Source organism: Takifugu flavidus, chromosome 11, assembly GCF_003711565.1.
Source record: "Takifugu flavidus isolate HTHZ2018 chromosome 11, ASM371156v2, whole genome shotgun sequence".
In the NCBI taxonomy this organism is placed as follows: Eukaryota; Metazoa; Chordata; class Actinopteri; order Tetraodontiformes; family Tetraodontidae; genus Takifugu; species Takifugu flavidus.
The window spans coordinates 2,411,507-2,435,561 of NC_079530.1; the positions used below are offsets into that span (position 1 = coordinate 2,411,507).

Below are 24,055 nucleotides of genomic sequence, written 5' to 3' on the forward strand. Positions count from 1 at the left end.
TCCTGCAGGTCCAGGTGAGAGTCTACCTGAAACTGGAGCAGGTGATCTCAGATAACTGGGGTGGATCCACAGATCCGACCTGGGACCGTTTAAAAGTCTTTTAACGGCTCGTCCAAGTCCGCTCCGGAAGTCGATCGGACTTCGGCAACTCCTTCTTGCCACGTTTCACAAAATGACGTAGTCTTTCCCCGAGCTTGACAGTTGACCGAAGCGGCAGTGAGCGACCCACACGCACATCAAAGCGGGGATAAAAGGATCGCTAGCTAAGGTGTTCAGCCGCAGATATTGATTAGTCGTTTGAAGCGCGTAGATCTCCAATTAAACTACCGCTGGTTGCTTGTCGACAACTCATCCGCATAATCTAGCTACGTATTTTGCATTTCTCCTGACGTGGCCAAATCGGCCGGCTAATGTTAGCGGTTTCCTGGTTGGAATTGCAGCCATTTTGGGGTTGTAGTGTAGCGCGCAGCGTAAGCTAGCCGTCCGTCTTGTGTTCACAGCTACACAGCGTTGGTCGCCTTTCGACGGGTGAAAACAAACATCCATTTAAAGGAGGTACATAACTCAAGGAGGCCGCGATGAATCCCGAATAGTAAGTATCCTTCATAGCCGGGCTCCGGTTCGTCTCGGTCCGCTAATGTTAGCCGTGCGCTAACGAGCTAGCATCTGGCTTGGCCAACAACTTCATGTTAGCAGTTGAGCTAGCAACATCAGCTGACGCTAGCAAATGCCAGCTGCTAGCTTTCTAACAAAGTCTGCATATTGATATGACTACTAGGTGTTAAACCCTGTCAGGTGTGTGGTTCAGGTTTGGCCCAGAAGTATCTTTCTGGTGCCCAGTGCCGGTGGTCTACAGACAGCTCTGGCCACGGTTTCGATCTCCTGCTCAAGATAAAGTTGTAAATACAGTGTAATGATGCTGTGTGCAGTCTGTAGCTGAGAGGTACAGGTGCAAACCTTGACCGGTTTGTTCATACTACTTTAGCTACGCCACAATGATTGTCAAGGACGTCGCTCCGGCTGAATTAATGAAATATTTAGCATTTCTGAAGCGCTCTGCCATGTGTATGACGACACGCTGTTAATATGCACTTGGTTGTTACTGTAATAGCGAGTGGTTGTTTACGTCCAACAGGTTCTACCCTTTCACCTTGTGATTCACCTGACTGTCACTCATATCTGCCTGTGGTGGTGCAGGAGCCCATCCCGACTCTTAGTCATGTGTAGGTCACATGCCACCCGTTTCGCCACAGCAGTATTGAGTAATCGGAAGCACTTGAGTACTTCTATTCTTCTCCCCATTCCAAAATGTCCAGTGGACACCCATTAGATGTCCTGTGGACACCCATTAGATGTCCTGTGGACACCCATTAGATGTCCTGTGGATGTCGTATTGATAATCTCAAACAAATGGCTCATATTTATTGTATTTCTTGGGTTGACAAGCATCTGGAGGGACGTGTGACGGACCCACCAGGTCCGACTTGCACAGATTATCCGTGCATCACCATTTTTAGCCACTGCGACCTGTTGATGTTAGCGTCCCGCAGGGTCCTTGATGAAATAAGCACATGCTGATATTGTCATCTGTAAGTACTCTGCATATAAAAGTGTGGGTACGTTAACGTAGGGGTCTAGACACCTCAGTGGAGACGGGACCGGCTATCTAATATGTCCCCACTCATATGATCCCTCTGCTGCCTGCACTTCCTCCTGTAATCTGCTGAGTGCTGCAGGTTTCAGGAAATATTTCCTCTCACAGCTGGTGATGTCGTGGATTTCGTGGACCAACTTGTTCCTGTTCCTTGGTTTTCTTTTCTTTTTTTTTTTTACTTTTCCATTTATTTTTTCCTCTCTTTCATTTTTATTTTCACACGTCTATAGTTTGTTGGTTATAAATGTGCAACTATCTAACCAAGGTTTGTCTTTAATGTCCCCTCGCAGTGACTATTTATTCAAGCTGCTCCTAATCGGTGACTCTGGGGTTGGAAAGTCTTGCCTCCTACTCCGATTTGCAGTAGGTTTCTCCGTGCCTTCATTTTTAGATTACTTTAATTATATGCTGATTAATAAAAACAACTCTGTTAATTGGATTTCTGTTTCTATGGAACAGCAATGGCACCAAATGTCTCTGTTCTCTCTCTGCAGGATGACACATACACAGAAAGTTATATTAGCACAATTGGTGTGGACTTCAAAATAAGAACCATAGAGCTGGATGGAAAGACCATTAAGCTTCAGATTGTAAGTGAACGACAGGCTGTTGGTGTCCCACAAACTGCCTTTAGGATTATTTAGTTTTATAGCAGTGCTGATATTACCAAGAAATGTACATTTCTATATGTTTCCCCTTCTTTTTCAGTCCAGAGTTTGACTGTATTATTGGATATTGATTCCGTTTATCATATAAATGACAGCCTGAAAAAATCCTGATAGCTGCCAAAGTGTAACATGTTTATATCTTTTTTAGAATGTTTTAAAAGTATACCGGTAGTAACAATAGTGTGTGTTAATCTACTCAATACATCTCAGCAAAATTAGGCAGCCTGACTCAGGTTGGGTGATTTCTGTTGAAAATACACATTAAAACACCACTTTTGTATATGTGTGTGTAACCTGTGGTGTGTTCCTGTTGACAGTGGGATACTGCAGGCCAGGAGAGGTTTCGTACAATCACATCCAGCTACTACAGAGGTGCCCATGGAATCATTGTAGTATATGACGTCACAGACCAGGTCTGTAGAACGCTGCCTCGCTCCTCATTACTCACGACTGTAATCACATTCACATGAGCCGATGGGATTTGCTGTTAAACAGCCGCACAATGGAGTCATTCAGCTTCCATTTCTAACTTTTCACCAAAAATATGCTTGTTTGGATCTCTCGGAGGGAAGGAATTGGTCTTTTAATCGGAGGTTTGCAGGTTCAAATCCCAGGAAGCCACACACACACACACACACACACACACACACACACACACACACACACACACACACACACACACACACACACACACACACACACACACCAGTCCAATGATGAAAGCAGCTCATCTCCACGCTCTCGTTCTCAGGAGTCCTTCAACAACGTCAAACAGTGGCTACAGGAGATCGACCGCTACGCCAGTGAAAACGTCAACAAGCTCTTGGTTGGAAACAAGTGTGACCTCACGACAAAGAAGGTGGTGGATTACACAACGGCTAAGGTGAGGGGCCCCGTCCATAAACACCGCCATGTACACGTTATAGCCTAACTTGTACAGTTTTGTCAGCTATTAGCTTCCACTTTCTTTTTCAGTGTTCAGACAAGTTAGGTGGATTGTGGCACCTGAATTAGCTGCACTTGCATGTGGAAACATGTCAATTTCCTGTTTTCCTGCCTCCCGTCCTGTAAACTAAAGCTGAGAAGCTTGTGCTATCTGGATTTCAGTGGTGCAGATGCTAATATGCTGCTGTCTCACGTTTCACAGCTCATGGTTACGGTTGAGGACGCAGTTAAATTGACTTGTGGGCCCAAATCTTGAGTCTGATCACTGTTGTGTTTGGCGTACAGCCACACGCTCCCCGTGGTTCGTGCTGTTTCATTAGTCGCTGCTATCAATAGGTCAATGGAGACGGTCTCACTTTGGCTCTTCTGTTGTGTCCAGGAGTTTGCAGATTCTCTGGGTATTCCCTTTTTGGAAACTAGCGCCAAGAACGCCACCAATGTGGAGCAAGCCTTCATGACCATGGCGGCTGAAATCAAGAAAAGGATGGGGCCTGGAGCCACAGCTGGCGGTGGGGAGAAGGCAAATGTGAAGCTGACCCCCGGCACCACCGTCAAGCCTTCGTCAGGAGGATGCTGCTGAGGGAGAAACCACTTCCACTCTGACCCCTTAAACTCCATCATATCCCAGCAAAGTCCTCTGCAAACAGACGGGACAGAAGAGACACGATTGACAACCACACGTCAGCGTGAGAACCAGATGAAGTCGCCCGTCTTAGTATTGTACATAAAATAGCCACACTGAGAATAAAATAAAGCCTCCTTCTTTGACATACTGTCTTGTTATTGATGGTCATTTGTTAGGCGGGTCAGAATTGAAAGTGGACCTGGCTTTTTGCGTCACCAGAATCATGTTTCTCCGAGGCAACGCTCTCTTTTGGGTTTTTTTGTGGCTCTCTTACAACTCTGTGTGATTGTGTGAGACTCTTTCTTTGCATTCCAGCCGCCGGCCATCTAATCGTTTTTTTTTTTTAATTTTTGTTTCGGTCACGAGGACCTGTTCTGTTGCTCTTCTATTTCTGTGACGGTTTGGCTTTTTGTGCCGGCATTGCTCTGTCAGTCTGTCTCTATTTAAAGTTTTAGTTCAGCCATGACTGCTCTCACCAACCTCTGCACATGCAAACGTATCTGTAGATCCATAAAAATCCTGTGCAACAATATATGTACATCGACGATATGTATATATGTCCCATCTGATTTGCCAGTCCTGTAGTGTTCTTTATTGGGATATTCTCTGTTGCTGCATATAAACGTGTGGCGGAAGACAAATGTGAGTTTGTTGCTCAACATGTAACACTTCAAGAGAAATAAACGTACTACCAGACTCGTGTCTAGGGGGGGTGATTTTCTCTGCAGCTCCCAGTGAGACGTGCAGAAGCAACTGTTGGGATTATTTATTCCACGTTCATCATATCCGAGTAGAGAATTGCATCTATATGAACACAATGTTCTCATGTTTTCCTAATAAAGGTGATTGAAATGACGTGAACAGAACTGGGCGGTGTTATGTTAGAGCAGCGCTGCACCACGGGTGCATGTGAATCTCAGGTGTGCACGGTGCCACCACTTGGTGTGTTAGCCATGTTCTTTGGCCCATTTGTACTAAGAGGGGGGAATTCCGCTTTAGGTTCTATATAAAGGTTCTGTAAAAAGAGAATATGGCTTTTCAAAACCAAATTTTCTAGTATTATTTAACAAATTTGATTATTCTGTGTCAAAGTAATGCATTTTCAAACACTGGTAGAGAAAAACACCGCAAAAATAAATTAGTATTTTGTTTTATTGCAAATGCACCATTAACCTTGAGTTAAACCCTGAAACATTTCATAAGTATTTTGGGGAAGATTTAAAAACATATTTCAAGACGGTTTCTGTTGCCATGGTAATGTCATGAAATGTCTCTAGTGTGTTTTGAAACATATATTGATTAAATTGATCAGATTTATCATAATAAGATCAATATCCTTTACTAATGATAGTGATAAAGAAAAACAAGGTCACAACAAAACTGTGTGTGTGACTAGATTTTAGTTGGAGGGTTCATTATTACTAATTTTCTTTTGTAGTCACCATGACAACCACTTTGGCTAAAATTAAGATAAAACAGCTTCTTGTTCAGACTATAGTAAAGAAAATGAAGTCTTTTCAAGTCTTTATAACCACCAGATCTACTCTTGGCCGGACATGAAGTTTCCTGTTTCCAATCGCGGGAAATATCAGATTAGGTGTCTTGTTCTTTGCCATTTAGAGGGGTGCTGGGAAATTCTGCTGATCTATTGTTTATATTTGAAATGATTTGCAATCTGTACCTAATTGTTTTCCGTTTTAATTATGTTATTTATCTTAACTCGACTACAACATTTGCATTGATCTCTTATATAGCCCATTACTTTACGCTTCAATCATTTATCGCCCCCTATTTTAGGAAATAGTTTGGTCCGTATTGGCGCGAATTTAAAAGTCCCGCCTACAACAACCCCTTCTCTCAACTGTGTCAAGAGCTAAATTCACAAAGGAAATGAGTGACGGAAATGATGTTTCCTTCACAATAAAAGATAGTTAAGGCGTGTCGAAAGAACCTTCTTCAGTGATATTCGTGCCATATTTGTTTTATTTTGAAGGTTTTTTTTTCGGACATACATTACTTATCAGCGCTCCCGTGTGCTCAACTTTATTGCCGACAAACTGTTTGCGGTGTTCCTATCAACCTGAAATTAAAACTAGATTTTCTTTACACTGTCGCAGAGTTTTAAAATAGACAGTCGTTTTTTGTTTTACAATTGATAGCAGAGGTCGCTTACGCTCACCGGACACTACTTTAGTCAATATTTACCGGTTATGTCCATGACTGGTACCACCGGGTTTCGTAACCGTTTTATTTAACTTGGATAATTTTCTTTTACCGACAGAAATAGGCGCATTCTCTTGACTAAGAGACCCTTAATTGCCTCAAAATCATCACCAACCGTGACTGTTTGCAGAAATGAGCTGGTAAGTTATTCATTAGGTATGTTAAATGTTGCGACTTTGCACAAAATCTGTTAATTACCCACATAAATGCACCTTTTCGTTAAAAGTATCCACATGGGACACGACACACACGCATGCCAACACACACATATTCATACACGTTCATATGTCTAAGATAAAAACGCTTCTCTTATGAAGTTTAACTCATTTTCAGCTCAAAAAAGCCACATTAGGCTTATTTGAAAGATCAAAGTTGACCCAGCGGAACATCACCAAAATGAGCGGTTCCTTTGTGCATTATCAACGCTCCTGGAAAAATTAATGAAAATCTGTTCTTAAATGTTTGAGTTATGCTACAGACAGAAAGAACCTGGAATTTAAAGTCCCTTTGAATTAGAGCTGAAATTTGGACTTTAATTCTTTTTCTAATTCTGTCTGTCCAGCCGGGTCGCTTTAGATTTCTGTCCTTTTTAATGTTGACAGTGTGAACGAGGAAAATCGCAGTTCCTCTCCTAGCTGCCCCAAACCAGATGAACCAGAGGAGCCGCTTGGTACAGCCATGGAGACCAGCGGGGCTTTAAAAGGTCAGTCCCCTACGATATCAGGGGCCCCACGGGAGCTTCCTGAAGGGTGTGATTTGTTCCCATCATGGGTGAAAAGTCAGGTTTATAAATCAACTTTTAAACCGAAAAGTCCAAATGTCTCTTTCCATAATGGAAGCGTCGGCTGTTGAAGGCTTAGAAGTACCTCTTATTTCTTTTCAAAAAGCCAGTGCAAACTTTGCTGCTTCTGAAGTTGTCATCACGAAGGAGATGGAAGAGGAGGAAAAACAGCTGATGGAAGAAAGGGAGCGAGAGGAGCAGGAGATGATGATAAAGGTTTGTCACTCACTAATCCAGCTCATTTCTCCATCAGCCTGCTCCAGGGGTGTGTTAACTATTTAAAAAAAACAACTATAGTTTTAAAAAGATACTTTAATGAGAACTGATCCCTGTCTCGTTCTTTCTTTAATCCACCCTCACCATTAGGCGCGTGAGTCTTGGGAGAGGGACTCTCATGAGATGCGCTACAAGAGGCTGCAGCACCTTCTTCAAAAGAGCAACATTTATTCTAAGTTCCTCCTGACTAAAATGGAGCAACAACAAAACGAGGTACGCCACATCTACAAGATTTTATTTATCTTATTCTAATGTTGTCTTTTTTATGTTGAATGTCGCAGCGTCACACCAGGACAAATTCCTAGCTTGTGTAATACTGTGTATTACATGTACAATGGCAATAAACCTGATTCTAATTCTAATTCTGTGCCTCCGCGGCACCGCTCGATCACTCAACGTGCTTCGTTCTGTTGCATTCAGGAAAAAGTCAAGAAGGAGAAAACTGACAAGAAGGCCAAGAAGGTGAGGCAGATTTCAGAGAAAATGACTTTATTTATGAAAGAATCGTGTAGTTATGCATGTTTTTCAATTTAGGCACCGGTGAAAAATAATGCTGACTTGGAGAAAGGTATTATTATTATTATTATTATTATTATTATTATTATTATTATTATTATTGTTGTTGCTGTTATCTTTTTCCTTTTGTAAGTGAATGTGAAGTTTGACTTCTTCCTCTGTTCAAACAGACAAAAGGAAAAGAAAGAGGAACGACGACTACAAAATATCAGATGTGATGTCAAAAGAGGTAAAGGATTTGGCAGCTTTATTTCTTTAGGATAGCTCTTGTTCAGGGAGTTTCTCACATCGGTTGATTTGTGCCTTTCAGGAGATCATGTCCCAAGCTAAGAAAGCCAAAGCAGCAGAGACGGTAGTGGCTCATTTTCTTTCAATGTTCTTTTCTGTGTGTGGAAAAGCCGTAAAGACATTTTGCAGAGGGATGCATCAGTTCAACTGAATATGAACTTGCAACATAATAAACTGCCCCTCTGATGTTAGGAAGAAGCTCGGGCCTCAAAGAAAATAGAGGCCGAGGATATCGAGAAGATGAGCGACTCCAACCAAGACATCAAGAACCGCCTTTCAGAGACGGTGCGGGACAATGCCAAGCATCTTTTGGACCCTCACAGGAAGGTTAACGGCGAGCCGGTTCCTGCCCAGCAGCCACAGCTTTTCACTGGAGGCGTGATGAGGTGGTACCAGATTGAGGGCATCGAATGGCTGAGGGTCAGTATGGCGTTGTTGTCTGAGTGCCTTCTTCACTTTGCTGTTTTATTGTGCTACTTTTTAGCTAAATTGGACACTTGGACCTTTTTAAAGGGCAAAAATCTGATCGAATCCTTTCTATCTTTGTTGGACTTTTCCCTTTCAAGCCAGTTAATAATCCCTCTCGTGTCCTGTGTGACTGCAGATGTTGTGGGAAAATGGCATCAATGGAATTCTGGCTGATGAGATGGGACTGGGAAAGACCATCCAGTGCATCGCTCACATCGCCATGATGATAGAAAGGAAAGTCATGGGCCCCTTCCTGGTCGTGGCCCCCTTGTCCACGCTGCCCAACTGGATCAGCGAATTCAAGCGATTCACACCTGAGGTGAGCGCATGTGCCTCTGAACCCTTGTGCTCTTCAGCCTGGCACCACTGGGAAGCCATGCCAAAGCTTGACTGTCTTGTCTCCTGTGTTTGTCCCAGGTGTCTGTGCTGCTTTATCATGGCTCCCAGGCCGAGCGGGCCAAGCTAATGAAGCAGATCCGCAGGCCTCAGGGGCCCCTCAGCACGTGTCCTGTCGTTGTCACCTCCTTTGAGATCTCCATGATCGACAGAAAATTCCTACAGGTGAGATTCCAGCTCAGCCAATGGGATGAACACACTAATATATATGGTGTTTTTGGGGCTGCTGCAATAGTCTGTGCTTTAGTGCATGATTTTATACCTGTATCCCTGATTTATTAATGCATTTGCTTCATGGTTTGATCCACAAAACAACCAACATTTGTCTCGTGTCCAGCGCTTCCAGTGGAAGTACTTAATTGTAGACGAAGGCCACAGGATCAAAAACCTCAACTGTCGGTTGGTGAGGGAGCTGAAGCGGCTGCCCACTGACAACAAGTTGCTGCTGACGGGCACACCGCTACAGAACAACCTCGCTGAGCTCTGGTCCCTCCTCAACTTCCTGCTGCCGGAGGTTTTTGATGACCTTAAGAGGTACGAAGACGAGCATCCAGTGGTCATTGGTGACCGATTGCCTTCATCTCTCAACGGAGCTGTGTTGTTGTTGATTATTAAGCTGTACCTGCTTTGGTTGTTGTCTTTGTGCTGTAGCTTCGAATTGTGGTTTGACATCGACTCCATCAGCGAGGCAGAGAATGTGGTGGCTGCGGAACGTGAGCAGAACATTCTGAGCATGCTGCACCAGGTCAGTTCTCAGGCCAGCGCCGCTGTTGCACAGCCATTGAAACCCTCATTAAAGCGCGAGATGTGTGCTTCTGCTGAAAACCTGAACTAATTATTGCTTGTTTGGCCTCTCTGGCCTGGCCTGGTTTGGCCTGATTGCCTGATTTAAGATTCCCTGACACAGAAGTCACAAAAATCCATTTTCTGTGCTGAAGCTTGCTCGGTTTAATAAACGACTCTTATTGCTATTTCAGATCTTGACGCCATTCTTGCTGAGGAGGCTGAAGACAGACGTGGCCCTTGAGGTTCCTCCTAAGAAGGAGATTGTTGTTTACGCTCCTCTGACAGCCAAACAAGAGGCTCTTTACACCGCGGTAGTTAACAAAACGATCGCCAAGATGCTGGGCATGGAAAAGGTAATGCTGTGTATCACAGCACCATCGATGTGTGTCTGAAGTGTTTGATGTTGTCTCTGCAAAATACACGTGGCTGACTGGTTTATTCCCAGCCAGACATCTGAGAGTGCAGAGGAATAATGGAAAATAAACTGGTCGATTTGTGAAACTTTTACCTGATGAAGAAGGTGCTGCTAAAAAAACTCTCCTGGAAACATTAGCTTCCATCATTGCAGTGACAGAAATTTGCTGTATCTTGTTTATTATCATTGTTTATTTAGGAGGAGCGACCTGCTGATCTGACACCGAGCGGCAGGCCCAAACGACGCAACCGAAAAGTGGTGAGCTATAAAGAAACGGATGAAGACACACCGCGTGACCTGGAGAAGTACCTAGAAGACGTCCGTAAGGAGCATGAGCAGAGGTGAGCGATGCACACTTTAATTTGTTTTGTGGGGTGTTGGGGAGAATGTTCGGTCCTCCTTTCACGCGAACCTGCGCTCCTGTGGTCCCCAGCTCCCCTTCAGTACTGCAGGTCCAGAGCCCGCTAGATGCTCAAATCAACATGAAGCTGCAGAATATTCTCATGCTGCTGAAGAGATGTTGCAACCACCCCTACCTTGTGGCGTACCCCCTGGACCCCGTCACACAGCAGTTCAAGGTCACCTGCTTAATTTTCCCTCTGCCGATGTGGGTCGTCACACGCTCCGCTGGTGTTTACCCCCCCGTGTGCCTTTCAAATCTCTGCAGATCGATGAACAGCTGGTGCAAAGCTCTGGGAAATTTCTCATTCTGGACCGAATGCTGCCGGCTCTGAAGCGACGAGGACATAAGGTAACTGCACATCAGAAGAGCATCGTCATCATCCTCACAGTCGATGATGAGCGGCTAACGTGGGACGTGATCGTCGTTCTCTAGGTTCTCATCTTCAGTCAGATGACGTCCATCTTGGACATTTTGATGGATTACTGTTTCCTGAGGGGCTTCCAGTACAGCCGACTGGACGGAAGCATGTCGTTCGCTGACAGAGAAGAAAATGTGAGCGCACAAAACAAGCCATGACTCCTACAGATGGGCGGCAGTCGCTTCACTGAAGCTGTCAATTTTTTTGGAATGTTTTAATTTATGTGATGTCGTACGAACTTAATGAACCACATAATTGTCATCTTTGTCCCGACTGTTATCCTTATTGTTGCATCACTGCTGCTTTTTCCTTCACAGATCACAAAATTTTCTAACGACCCCCAAGTGTTCCTGTTCCTGTTGAGCACCAGAGCAGGAGGACTTGGAATCAACCTGACGGCAGCGGACACGGTTATCATCTTTGACAGTGATTGGGTGGGTGCCGATCCCGTCTGGCTGTCCGTCTGTCCGTCTGCATAGATAACAGTCTGATAACGAACCCAGAGTTTCTAAAATAGTTTGACTGTTTGATGAAAGTGTGTTTTGCTCCTCTGTCAGAACCCTCAGGCAGACCTGCAGGCCCAGGACCGGTGTCACCGCATCGGCCAGACCAAACCGGTCGTGGTGTATCGCCTGGTCACAGCTAACACCATCGACCAGAAAATACTGGAGAGGGCCTCCAACAAGAGAAAGTTGGAGCAAATGGTCATCCACAAGAGTGAGCCGCTTCACATTTGTCAGAGGGAAAAATGCCCGTTGGCGTGATCAGTGTCTGATTCGTGTTGCGCCGCCGTCCTCAGACATTTACTTTACTTTGCTCATTTCCTCACCAGACAAGTTCAAAGGTGGGAAGTCGGAGCTGAACCAATCCAAAAGTGGCATCGATCTCAACGAGCTGATGGAGTTGCTGAAGACCAGACGCTCCGAGTGGTGCGAAATGCTCCAATTTTGAACCCTTTATGGAAAAGCTAAAGCGTTTTTCCAGAGAGTAACGCGGTTCTAACTGTTCCGACAGTGAAATGAAAGTGTCGAAGGGGAAGGTGATCAGCGACAAGGACCTGGAGACTCTGCTGGATCGCACTGACCTGCTGGGTGAGAAGATGCTCCGTTTTTAATGTTGTTCAGAGCTGCTGGCACATATTTAATCCCTTTAATTATCATTTAGTTATGAGGCTGCAGCAATAGTTATGGGAACAAATGCAGGTCTGAAAAGAGCCAAAATTCTTGTTATAATTACAGTTTTGTGAAGAATCTTGACAAGAACTCATGACATAAATGCTGGAGATATTGAGTCGCTACAAGTTTTATAAACTAATTTTCAATAGAAGTGGATAGAAACAATGTGCACAGATTTCTGGCTCGTCTTTCCCCCCCCCAAAAATAGTAAATGAATTAAACTAAACCTGCGACACCTTTGAAAGGTGATTTCGTTGACTATGATTCGTCCCTAATGTTGACTTTAACCCACATTTACATTTTCAGAGAACGCAAAGAAGAGCACAAAGCAGGCGAAGGTTGGAGTGTTCAGAATAATCGACACCGACGAGTCTTCAGAAATCCGCCTGACCTGACATGCTGACGGAAGAAGGTCAACAAGCTGTCAATCACTGAGTTCTTCCCAAGCTTTGTTCCGTTGTCTTCAAGGCTGTGCGATTCACCTTCCCCAAGACCTGACTGACATTATTAGGCAATGATCATTTTCATAGAGAAAATTACTTTGATTCTTCATTTAGGATTCTCCATTCTTTGTGACACGTTTTTCAGCCATGAAAAGAATTATGGTGCTTTTCCATGTAGTTTTCACTCCTGTTGTGTTGAATCTTTACTTGTAAATCTCTTTTCTGACTTTCTCTTTTCTTCTGACTATTGAATAAAATGGTTCCATCCTTAGTAAATATATCCAGTCGTTGTCCTCTTCATGCTCGTAGCCCAACAAACTGTATCCCATTAAAACTTGGTCAAAATGTACTCCTGACTGATACTAATGACCACTGCTTTATGAGCTAGACCAAAGAAAAGAAAACATCTCTTTGAACACAAAATAAAATAAAACTTAAAAACAAGTTAGGCTACACCGTCAAAACTGTTCTGTATAAACAGCCTTCTAAATTCACATTAACACTTTGAATGATTACACCATAAAACTATATATTTTGTAAATAATATATATATATAATTATATAATTTTATCATATAGTTTAAAGCTATGAGCTGTTTTACATTTTTTAGCAAACAGTTAATGCTCTTAATTAGACTTTACAGCACTGCAGTTTTATACAAGGCTCCATGTTCAAATCATGTAATGGAGGGATAAAATATATATTTTTCCTGGGGCACTTTTCCAGGATGTGTGCCTCATTGCTTTAATTGCTTAATACGTTGGACTTTTTCCGTACAGATACAATGTTAAAATGCTAACCTTAATGCCACCTACATATGCATTGCACAAAACCCTGACATCACATTCAAGGTGACACAAAGAAAAACAGAAAAGGAGAACATTTAGGCCCATTTACGGACAACGTCATCAAGAAGATGAGAAAGCCGGGTTTTGCTAAACAAGTGTGGTTTGTAAAGGCTGCACCCACAGTTCAATGCACTCACATTTTAATGTACAGCCTAAACAAACCTGTGTGCTGCGAGGAGTCGCTGCTCTGGCATGGCCTGGTTTCATATCTCGTGTGTTTGTGTACGTTAATGAAGCCAGAGACCAATGTTAAATGCATTAGCTTAGCATGACAAGCCTATGCTCGTGCACTGGGTCTACAGTCATCAGACCTGCTGTCACCAGTGTCAAATCATGAATAAATACAAGACATATTAGCCTTTGCAGCAGATCACTGAACAAGTAAAAGTACTACAAGTCTTATTGTAGGTCGTTAACAATTCTTGATTTCATAGACTGCCTTAGGATTGATGATGATCTGTTTTATTTCCATAGTGTGTAACTGGATCCTGCTTGTGTAAATAAAGGTCCTGATTGCGGCCAAACACGGGGGGAAGTTTGACTGGCTGCAGCTTTGATGTTTTCAACTCGGCGGTGACACAATGCTGTCAGGAAGTGGAGTTCCTTTTGTGACGGCCGTGCTGCTTCCCCAGCAGACTGGGTGTGTCTCCGTCACCAGCTCAGGTGTGTTTTTGCATTCTGTCTGTGATCGCTGCGGCTCCCTCTCAGGATTTTTACCTCTCCAGCTCTCGCACATTCTGCACCTACAGGACAGTTAACATGGAGCGTCTAAAGATAGTTCTGCAGTACTTCCAGTCCAACTCTGAGTCCATCTCCAATGGGATCTGCATCATCCTGGCTCTGGTCAGCGTCAAGCTCTACACCAGCTTTGACTTTAACTGCCCGTGTCTTCCTCAGTACAACAAGCTCTACTCTCTGGGAGTGATGATTGTCCCACCGATCATACTTTTCTTCCTGGGGGTTCTGGTCAACCGACACACAGGCGTCATGATGGACGAGTGGATGAGGCCCCTTGGGAACCGATCTAAAAACCCTGCGGTGGTGAAGTGAGTCAAAAAAGTTGCTTATTTTGGTGGCTTTTATTTGTGAATCTATTTTAAGGAATGTTTGATGTGAGAATGATGTTGCTTTTGTCTTGCTGCAGGTACCTCTTCTCTGCCATGATCCAGAGGGCCCTTCTAGCACCTTTGGTGTGGATCCTGGTCACCCTGCTTGATGGGAAGGTCTTCATCTGCGCCTTCAGTATCAGCGTGGACCCGACACTCTTCTCTGGTACTGCAAGCATACTCTGCCAAGAGTAGCCCAGACGGTTCAACGTATGATGTGGGTTTGTTTCCACAGGTCAACCCAACAACACAGGTCTGGATGTGGTCAAAATGATGGCCAAAGTGCCCTGCAAGGAAGACATCATTTTTAGAAACAGCTCATTCCGCAAAGCAGTGTCTCGCTATGTTCGCTGCTACTCACAAGTAAGTATGAGGTGAGAGGGAACACTCCCTGCTTTGTTTTCTGAAGCACCAGCCCAGATCTCAGCTGATTGGTTTGGTTGGACAACGTTAAAGGAGGGTCCTCGGCTACTCTCATGATTCCACCCATTTAACACACTTTATTCTTAATTTATATTACGTCTTCACTGACATGGATGGACGTCTTCAGCTTCCACTGCGATTTCCCCTATTGAAGGAAGGAAACTTTAGTTTGCTCATCTGGAAAAGTCCTTCCTACCAGGCAGATGCATTGATTGCATGTGGGTTAGGAGCATTAGCCCGGGAACACCTGGGTTTCATCACAACTGTGCATTTATTTCAGGGAGGTTTAAAGGGAAAGAAGGGTTTGAGGCAAACACATGACTGCAGCAACATTAGTGTTTGTAAAAGAAAAGCTGCCATACTTGTTCACCACGAGAGGAACAAGAACAATTGGTACCGCTGACAGACTGGATTGTAACAATAACTGCAACCTTGGACCTACAGCGTTTGTTGACTTTACCCCTTTTCTCACCCTGCTAAGGCGATTGGCTGGTCCATCCTTCTCTTTCTCATAGTGCTGGGAGCACTGGGGCGCCTCCTCAAGCCCTGCTTCGAGGATCACGGAAGCTTCCTTCAGACCCGTTATTGGAGCAACTACCTCGACGTGGAACAGAAGCTCTTTGATGAAACCTGTGTCCTGCACGCTCGCGATTTTGCACGGAAATGTGTAGTGCAGTTTTTTGAAGACATGAGGGAGGACACTGTCCTCCATCTTCCCCACCCACTGAATTTCAGATGTGCCCAGGAAGAGGAGGAGGAAGAAGATGACAGGCTTCACGGGATTTCAAAGCAGGACCAAATGAACCAGCTGCTCAACAAGTGGTACTTCAGTAAACCCGAACTGGACGTGACCAGGATGGCCTACAGACCCAGGACATGTGTCACATGGGAGGATGGTAACGGCAAGAGTTTATACTCTGATGTATGACGTCTACCTGCCTATAAAGTAACTATATAGAACAAAAGTTTTACTTCATTTTTAAATAGAGATATAATAGAGATCTTACAGTAAATATGAACATACAGGTGACAGTATGGCCACAATCTTATCAACTCATTTAGCAGCATCATATCTGTGGAGATTCATTTGTTGAATTTCTCCTTTGGATGTAAAAAAATGTTAAATCCTTGGAATGATGGTACTGATGGAATGTTGGAATGTTGTATCCGAATCCTGAGTCCGTCAGGTGGTTGTTAGAGCGCAGCCTGTTTTGAGCCTCATTTGACTACATGAGGATTGACCTATTTTGCATACAGATTGTGGATATGGAGCTCACCCACTCGGCCTGGGTACTACTGCTACTGGGTACAGTGGCTACTGTACTGAACTAACTACTGCTACTGGGTACAGTAGCTACTGTTCTGCTACTAACTACTGCTACTGGGTACAGTGGCTACTGTACTGTACTGAACTAACTACTGCTACTGGGTACAGTGGCTACTGTTCTGCTACTAACTACTGCTACTGGGTACAGTAGCTACTGTACTGAACTAACTACTGCTACTGGGTACAGTAGCTACTGTTCTGCTACTAACTACTGCTACTGGGTACAGTGGCTACTGTACTGTACTGAACTAACTACTGCTACTGGGTACAGTGTTGCCAGGATACTGTTTTTCTCTGTAATTTATGTCATTTCTGTTTGAGTTCTCATGTTTAGTTCCCCAGTTTGAGTTCAGAGACAATAATGTTAATCACTTTGAACATTCTATTTTTAGATGCTCTTCTGATTCTCTGAATTGGGGCTTTTCTTTATGTTTGCTTTAGTCATTCCTTTGTGTGTAAGTGTATTTCTTAACTGTATATCCCCCCCCCCCCTCATCTAGTTACTGTTACCTACCATTAACACTTCTGTGTTGGTAGATCCTGACGAGTCCTTGCTTTTTCTTCTGGTTTTAAGTGTATCAGCTGTTGAATATGGTTTTTCTTGTGCTAATGGGATATGCAATGTGCTTCCTGTCCTCTTTAATTTCTTCCTGGGAACAGATTTTGTGTTTCTGCAATGAAGGAATGAGTGAATTCATTAAAACTAATATGTCTCGGAATTGTGTCAGCGTTGAAATAAGGAAGTCGCTGGAGTTTTTGGCACAGAACATTTCTGCTGTCAAAAAGTGGCAAAATGACATTCTGGACATAGTTGAGGAGGCGAAGGCTCTCCTGGTGATGAACAGCACAAAGGATCAGCATCTGGTGGAGTGGGAGAGCCACAATGCAGAGCCGCAGCAGCGGTCCAGGATTGAGGACGTCATTGTGACTGGGCTCGGTACTGGACCTGGGCGGTGACCAATAGAGGAGGAGAGCTTTGTTGAGCTTTTGTTGAGCTTTGTCAACAGAAAACACACATCTGCACTCTGGAAGCAAAGAAGGAAGCTGAGGGTAACAAATGTGTTCATGAATGTCAATCTAACAAAGCAAAATGCCAAAAATCACCAAAAAAAGTACACAATTTAAAAATACAAGTGAAAATTCAAAGCACATGGACCACAAGCCAAAAGACATTACGAGGTATTCAAATATTTCAACATGATACAGCTTCCAACAGCATAAAGTGAGATAATTTAAATCCCTAATGGCTGCTTATGACAGGTTTGAGGCTAAATATAATATATATTCCTGATCAGTTAACCACTTCCAGAAGATCCTGCACCATCCACAATTTGCAATTCCTCCTGTGTTGCCTTTGTTCTCCTTTTTCTGCACCTTTCAGATATTGGTTTATAACTTCAGTCGCACAATAAAAAGGAAGAACAGTAAGCCGTACAAGCAGCTACGTAATCCACACACACACACACACACACACACACACACACACACACACACACACACACACACACACACACACACACACGCCCTATACTGTGTGTAAGTCACACGGTGTAGGGAAATAAGCAAGTCAGTGGAGGTCTGTGCTAGCTCTAGTTCATTTATTATCACACATGCCACTACCTTGGTCCTTTTTGACCTTTCTCTCTGCTTCTTTTCCTCCATTTTGCTGTGGATGCCAATTTTCACACTGCGATGATCAAAGTGATATCTTAGCCGCAATCAAAGCACAGGGATTAAAAGGGATCAAAAGCAACAAAAACAGTGCCATCAAAGGACAACAGTACAAAGCAATGATCAAAGACCGAAATTCAACTTAAGTAAAAAGGTGTTTGGGTCCGTGGTTTCCGGGTTGTGTTTGTTTTTTCCTGCAGGGGGCGTGGAGGAGTCATTATTGGCAACAGCTGGCGCTGAAGGCAGGCGCATCTGTCGGCAATTTCCATAAGGCCACCTACGTATATAAGGAGGGAGCGCCTGCCTACGAGTGTTTTGGTGTCTTCCCTGCTCGTTTGAGGTCTCCACCTATTTTGCTGGACTAGTGAACGTGCAGAAGCCGACTCCTGTGTTGGCTCTGTGCTGGAGCTCTCTGTGCGCCCTGGAAGATTGAACGAGTGCTTCTCTGCAGTCCAGGAGAACTGTCGGTTTGAGTTGGTTAAATAAAAGCTATTATTGGACTTTTTATCACTGTGTTCTCGAATGCTTTCGGGTCCTGTAAAAACCCAACCTTAACAAAAGGTGGTATAAATTTACAGGAACCAGTCTCTCACAAACCAAGCAAACTGATGGACACATTTTGTTTCACTGCAAACATACAAGGTCTGTAATGTTGCTTCATAATATTGTTGCTTATCCCCCTACTTTAGTTCTTGCTATAATCTTTACAATTAAATCCTCATTTTAATAATAATACACATTTGATTACCTTAAAAAAGGTTCAGGAAGATTCAACAATAAACTCAAAAAAGGGGTAAGAGAAGAATGGCTAAAAGAAAGTGTTGTGAGGTAATATTTCACCACTATTAAAATCAAAGACAAGCTTTTGTTTACACTTTTTTGTTAAGTGTTGGTCCGACCTGCAATAACCTTTGCATGTGTGTGACCCCTGGAGGAGTTGGAGGAGTTTTTAACCTGTCCGTGGTGCCTGAGGATACCATCATGCAAGGCATACAGCTGTACCTTTTTTCATTTGTTCTAGTGCTTTGTCTTAACTAGTGGATTTACCCTCTTCCCTTTACACCGCCCAGTTCAGCAGGGTTCTCCTCTTTCCCCAGCCCATTTCGTTGGCTCTCTCGAACCCTTTTACCTTGAAAATATGAGCACATCCAGAGATCATTGGCCTGGAGGTAGGAAAAGCAGACATGCTCATCAGTCTGCACAAATCATATTGGGCTCAGGTCAATTAGAAGTTTATTCTACTTCTACCCCACCTGATAAGTGATAACAGTCTTCAGACAGTTGTCCGACTATACTGGACTAAGAGTGAATTTGTGTGTTGGGAGCGCCAAACATGAACTGAACCTTAAAAAGCAGACACACACAGGACTGAGGAGATGTGACTAGACCAGACTTTACTGAAGACATAGAATCCCACACAGAACTAAAGTTGAAAAACTCTTCAGATCACAGAGGGTTGAAACAACAAATTGGCACCATGCACCCTCCTGTTTTAAAAGACTGGAGGCCGGTGTAGATGATTATCTGGAGATGAGTTGCAGGTGTGTAGATTGCACGATGGGCGTGAACCAGGAAGCAGCCCCACACAGCCTGGAAACAGACAAGGGAAACAGACATGGAACACAAGGGGAGGGGGCGAGAGAAAACATTGTGCCTCTTTCCAATATCAGTCCAGGCTTTTGGGAGAGTCTTGTCTTGTCTTCTTAACTGCTTTATCCCTTTCAAGGCCCTATATGAGCATTTGGCACCTTGCTCAAGGGTACCTCAGCAGTGTTCTGAAGGTGTTCTTGCACCTTCCCCTACCACCAGAACACTGCAATGTGGCTATGATAGAGAACCCTCTGCTTCTCAGCCCAGTTCCCAACAGACTGAGCTACCAACACCCACAATGCCTTTGGGAGAGCATTCCCAAAGAAAAATACCCCCCAAAATTTCCTTTCAAGCTGATTTTTCTATGCTGTCAAGCTCAAGCAAAGTATAGATGTTAGGCAAACTCTGCATGACCGGCTGAAATAATTCCATAAAGAATGTTTCTCCATCCCTGTCAGAATCTTACTATTACTCTCACGTTTGCCTATTTTTGAATTAATTTGATTCTGTAATTGTGTCTTACATGTAGGGCAATAAGAATCTCAAAGGCTCATTTCCAAAGCCCAAATCAGAGGGAGGACTGGGATTGCCAATAGTCACACACTGCCAATGGGCAGCGAGTGATGCGGCCCTGATGTTTTGGCAGTGACTCAGTGGTTGGATCCTCCCTGCCAGCTCTGTTTTTCTCCAAGATGGGGAGTTTTTGTCATTAAACCCTCTATTAAAATCAAGGGAGGCAAAACTTTGAATTATTTGTCCCTCACAATCAGATATCAGAATCAAGTGTTTTTGTGGACATTTTGCATCCTTCAAAGAACTCAGGATGAAATTTGGATTGCCACATGATTTCTCCTACCCGAAAATTTGGCATTATGCTTCCTCTAAAATTCCCGATTTGAAAACTTCCCTGATGGAGGATGTGTTCTTTGATATTCTGCTGAAATCACCCCAACTCCATAAATCTGGCTGTTCACAGGCCACAGCAGGCCTGCCTCCAACAACATAACAGGTCACTCTTAATGACCTCTAGGGACATATTGAGTGCCCTGGTTAACGCCTTTTATTGGTGCATCTGGCGCCTTAATTTCATTCTTTGCTACATACGTGATACTTTCCCCCGCATGTCTAAACCGAGTCGTTGTTGTTATGACTGTTGATGTGCTTGTTTTTATGTCTTCCCTTTAAAACTTGAAAATAAATATTTTTAAAAAGCTAAGGGGCTTGATCACTCTCTGTTATGAAACCTTGTATCACTACTGCCTACACTCACACACACACATGCGCGTGACTGCACAGCGGCCTCATGGGGGCGTACTTGCCCTCTGACAGGCTGACATTGGTAAGATCCCAACAGACATGATTTTAGCAGACAGCTATTAACAAGTAGAAAAAGGGCTAAAACAATTACATGTTTGTCTTTTCATCTACTGGTGCGAGTCCACCCACCGCTCGTAAACTCTATTATAAAACACCCAGCAAATGCAGAAAATACCACAGTGTTACAGTATAAAGGCAGAAAACTGTCCTTAAAGTTATTTTTAGGTCAAATCAAGGATAACTCCAAGGCTGTTCACAACAATGCTGGAGGACAAATGATTGTTGTCAAAAATAGTTACATCTTTGTGAAGTAGCGCACTTCAGAGATGTTTAAAACCAGCACAGTAACTTCAGTTCCAACTAAAGAGTCGCAGGATGGTTTTGTGATGACTTCGCTGGCAAAACATGAAAAGACATTGTTCAGGTTTTGTTCCCTATGATCTCACCTGTGAATGCTGCTGCTGGCGGCTGGTACCCGTTTATAGGGGGAGGCGTTGAGTCGCAGCCAAAAGCTGATTGAGATGATGCTAAACTGAAACAAGGAGGTACAATATGTGCGTTTTATCAGATGAACCATTGAAATGATCTTTGGTCAAATGGTCTTTAGACTTCACACACAGAATCGGCGATGGGACAGAGCTCCCAGTGCTCAGCTGTCAATCCAAACGGGATCTTTCCACTTACCCTCATGGAAAGCCAAATATATGAGAAGTTACTTTTGACAAGTAGCTGATTCTGAATAAACTCGTCTCCCAGATAATAATCTTCCAATGCATTTGTAGTCAGCGACAGAGTCAAAGGAACATAGTTGACCATTTCATTTTGGACATTTTAGGGGAAGCTGAGTTTGACTTGCTAATGCTAATGCTGCCTGTCTTTAATGATGCCCTCGTGTGTGTGTTGAGAACACGTATGTGATGAGATAATGCCATGACTTCATCTGTTTCTGAATGAGTAAGAACAACAGTAACTACCAGCTGCTGGGTCATTTTTTTTAGGCTACATTGTGTAATATTCCTCACCGTCTGAGCTCCATCTGAGATCTTCTGTGATGCAATGGTAGCACTGCTCATTTGCATGGATATTAAGTATGTAAAATTAATTTATTGTGAATTTAAATGTAATCAATAAAACAAGGTAAGGCTGGTTTAAGAGTTGTCTTTATTCCTTGTATCAAAGAAGAAGAACATGGATCAGAAACAAATGAAAGATGGAATAATTCAGTGCAATGCTGTACTGCTTATTCATGGTTTGACTGACTGAGTGTTTTTGGATTAATATTTGCTTATTAAAATGCTGAAAAATCAAAAACCGTTGGTTGATCTTCTGTAGTTTTCCTGAATTACTGGTTGGGTGTTTATGTTCCATTATTTATGCCACTGATGTAGTTGAGCTGCTGTTTTGGCTGCTGATAAGTTGCCAGTTGTGTTCTTTCTGACAGAAACCAGAGAGAGGTTGTGGTGTTATTCAGTTTGTAATTCAGGACCCAGTCACGACAACAGGAAACGAAGGTGGAAAACTCCAGCAACCATAGCGGCTCCAGTCTAAACCTGCACTGTTTTTACTTCTCCGCTTTACAATTATTAATTCAAGACATGTGACCCATTTGGACGAACAATCTCGTCATTCACTGTTGCCTAAAACTGAATCAGGTCTGAACAAGACTATACTGGGTTCCACTTACCTCCAGTTCTCAGGAAGATGGTGAACTTTAAAAATATTATTATATCACCACGATTCCCTCACAGCAGCTCTCATAACACAGGATACGCGTTTTTTTGTATCACCATCAGGTGTTTCTCTGTGTAATTTTATTTGCTGAAGAAATCTTGAAAAGTACTTTCTTAAAAAAGACAGTGTAGGTCACTGGTTTCCTGTCGAGAACTGAAAACAGGGAGTCTCGAGAACTGAAAACAGGGAGTCTGAGTTGCTATAGTTGATGTCTACAGGGTTCCTTGTCTACAGAGTGTGCAGACTAAAATCAGAAGTGGGAAAACATGAAGCGACCCTTCTGCAGTCACCGGGGTCGTCTTCCTGCTCAGCACCGCCTGTCTCTCTTTCATCCGCCTTTTTGCTCCTGCTGAAAACAAATGTACTCAGACACCATTTAATGACAGACCACCGAGTCAAGCAAGCTCACACATGTTGCATCGCCACACGCTGGCCTCTGATGTCGCCCAGCCTGGGTTCCTTTTGATCGTGTTTCCATGAAAACACCCCCTCGGCAGTGCAGAGCCTTTAATTTGATCCGGTACAGCTGCGTTGACATGCATCCGTACGGCACATTGGGGTTCTGCATTTCATATTTTTATCAAGTCTTGTTGATTGATGATAACAAAGAGTAGATGCCGCTGAGGGAGGTTTCTACTGACTTTGATGCCAATGTTTGCCATCATGTGTACAGGCGGTTGGCTTGTATTTTATGTACTCGTCATAATAGTTACTTTAACAATAGTAGCAGTTACTTTACCTAATCAATCATTTGGTTTATAACAAGAATATTGTTGTTGCCCCATCTAATCAGACCATTTACAAATACGTGTTTGATAAGAAATCTGAATCCAAACCTTTAATATACGCTGAGTCTAATGGGTTCTGGGCTAAGGAAGGTTTACGGTTTGAGACCCGGTGCGGGCGAGATCTGGGAGGTGTTTTTTGAATTTTTTTCAAAAAATACAAGACCTCTGGTCGTGTCAATAAATGTCTTTAAAATAAACAGCTATCATCAGCTCCATGCTCTGGTATTTCCTGGCCTGTGTGAGCTAATGAAAGACAGAATTGCTCATTTCCCCCACCCCAAAATTTAGCTGTTTTCACTAAAATCAGCTAGCAGCTGCTATGAAGAAACATTAGGGGGGAAAGAAAGCTTTCTCCTGAGTGATCAGGTGACAGACACCATGTTTCCATAAGGGCTTTTTAGAAAAGCCACCTCAAAGTTGAGGTGTGTGCATACAGAGGCATCTGCACACGGATGAACCACATTTAATCCATTAGCACAATCCATGGAAACTTTGAACTGGAAGATAAATCATTAATTTATTTTATGCTTAAAAATAACTTTGCTATGTTACGTGACTGTGCATCTGTTTACATCATAAATACATCAGAATCTTGCTCACTGCAGAGTTTATGACTGGAAAGAGACCTTTCCATTCAATTTAAATGTCTAAGATAAGCTACTGAGCAACAACGTGATATGGCAGAAGACAAATGAAGATAAAACAACCCTCATAAAATCAAATCTCCCTTTAAACCATATCATTATTTAATAGAGCTTCCAGGAATCTGAAGCT

At 43.3% G+C, this 24,055-nt stretch overlaps 3 protein-coding genes and 3 long non-coding RNA genes across 6 annotated transcripts; 4 read left to right on the forward strand and 2 right to left on the reverse strand.

Annotated features, from left to right (window-relative positions):
- The first annotated feature begins 177 nt into the window (after window positions 1–177).
- On the forward strand, window positions 178–4,588 carry LOC130533333 (ras-related protein ORAB-1-like). Its single transcript, XM_057046630.1, has 6 exons — window positions 178–592; window positions 1,945–2,017; window positions 2,149–2,244; window positions 2,640–2,735; window positions 3,074–3,205; window positions 3,647–4,588. Exons 1-6 carry the CDS (start codon window positions 579–581, stop codon window positions 3,845–3,847), a joined length of 612 nt encoding a protein of 203 aa, XP_056902610.1. The 5' UTR covers window positions 178–578; the 3' UTR covers window positions 3,848–4,588.
- Window positions 4,589–5,920: 1,332 nt separating this feature from the next.
- Window positions 5,921–12,760, forward strand: hells (helicase, lymphoid specific). The gene is made up of 23 exons (XM_057046617.1): window positions 5,921–6,255; window positions 6,718–6,818; window positions 7,003–7,112; window positions 7,263–7,385; window positions 7,593–7,634; window positions 7,707–7,740; window positions 7,859–7,917; window positions 7,999–8,040; window positions 8,169–8,396; window positions 8,581–8,763; window positions 8,862–9,005; window positions 9,178–9,374; window positions 9,492–9,585; window positions 9,818–9,979; window positions 10,240–10,382; window positions 10,475–10,619; window positions 10,709–10,792; window positions 10,877–10,996; window positions 11,180–11,296; window positions 11,420–11,579; window positions 11,695–11,791; window positions 11,877–11,953; window positions 12,344–12,760. The coding sequence occupies exons 1-23, from the start codon at window positions 6,248–6,250 to the stop codon at window positions 12,430–12,432; spliced, it is 2,559 nt and encodes an 852-aa protein (XP_056902597.1). The 5' UTR covers window positions 5,921–6,247; the 3' UTR covers window positions 12,433–12,760.
- Window positions 12,761–13,915: 1,155 nt separating this feature from the next.
- On the forward strand, window positions 13,916–16,134 carry calhm3 (calcium homeostasis modulator 3). The gene is made up of 4 exons (XM_057046624.1): window positions 13,916–14,374; window positions 14,473–14,600; window positions 14,670–14,797; window positions 15,339–16,134. Exons 1-4 carry the CDS (start codon window positions 14,088–14,090, stop codon window positions 15,783–15,785), a joined length of 990 nt encoding a protein of 329 aa, XP_056902604.1. The 5' UTR covers window positions 13,916–14,087; the 3' UTR covers window positions 15,786–16,134.
- Window positions 14,129–15,462, reverse strand: LOC130533339 (uncharacterized). The gene is made up of 3 exons (XR_008952547.1): window positions 14,796–15,462; window positions 14,477–14,721; window positions 14,129–14,361 (listed from the first exon to the last, which is right to left on the reverse strand). It is a non-coding gene; the product is annotated as an uncharacterized LOC130533339 (long non-coding RNA).
- An 802-nt stretch (window positions 16,135–16,936) lies between the features above and the next one.
- On the reverse strand, window positions 16,937–18,038 carry LOC130533338 (uncharacterized). The gene is made up of 2 exons (XR_008952546.1): window positions 17,821–18,038; window positions 16,937–17,209 (listed from the first exon to the last, which is right to left on the reverse strand). It is a non-coding gene; the product is annotated as an uncharacterized LOC130533338 (long non-coding RNA).
- Window positions 18,039–18,607: 569 nt separating this feature from the next.
- LOC130533337 (uncharacterized) lies at window positions 18,608–20,661 on the forward strand. Its single transcript, XR_008952545.1, has 2 exons — window positions 18,608–18,683; window positions 19,975–20,661. It is a non-coding gene; the product is annotated as an uncharacterized LOC130533337 (long non-coding RNA).
- Window positions 20,662–24,055: the final 3,394 nt, after the last annotated feature.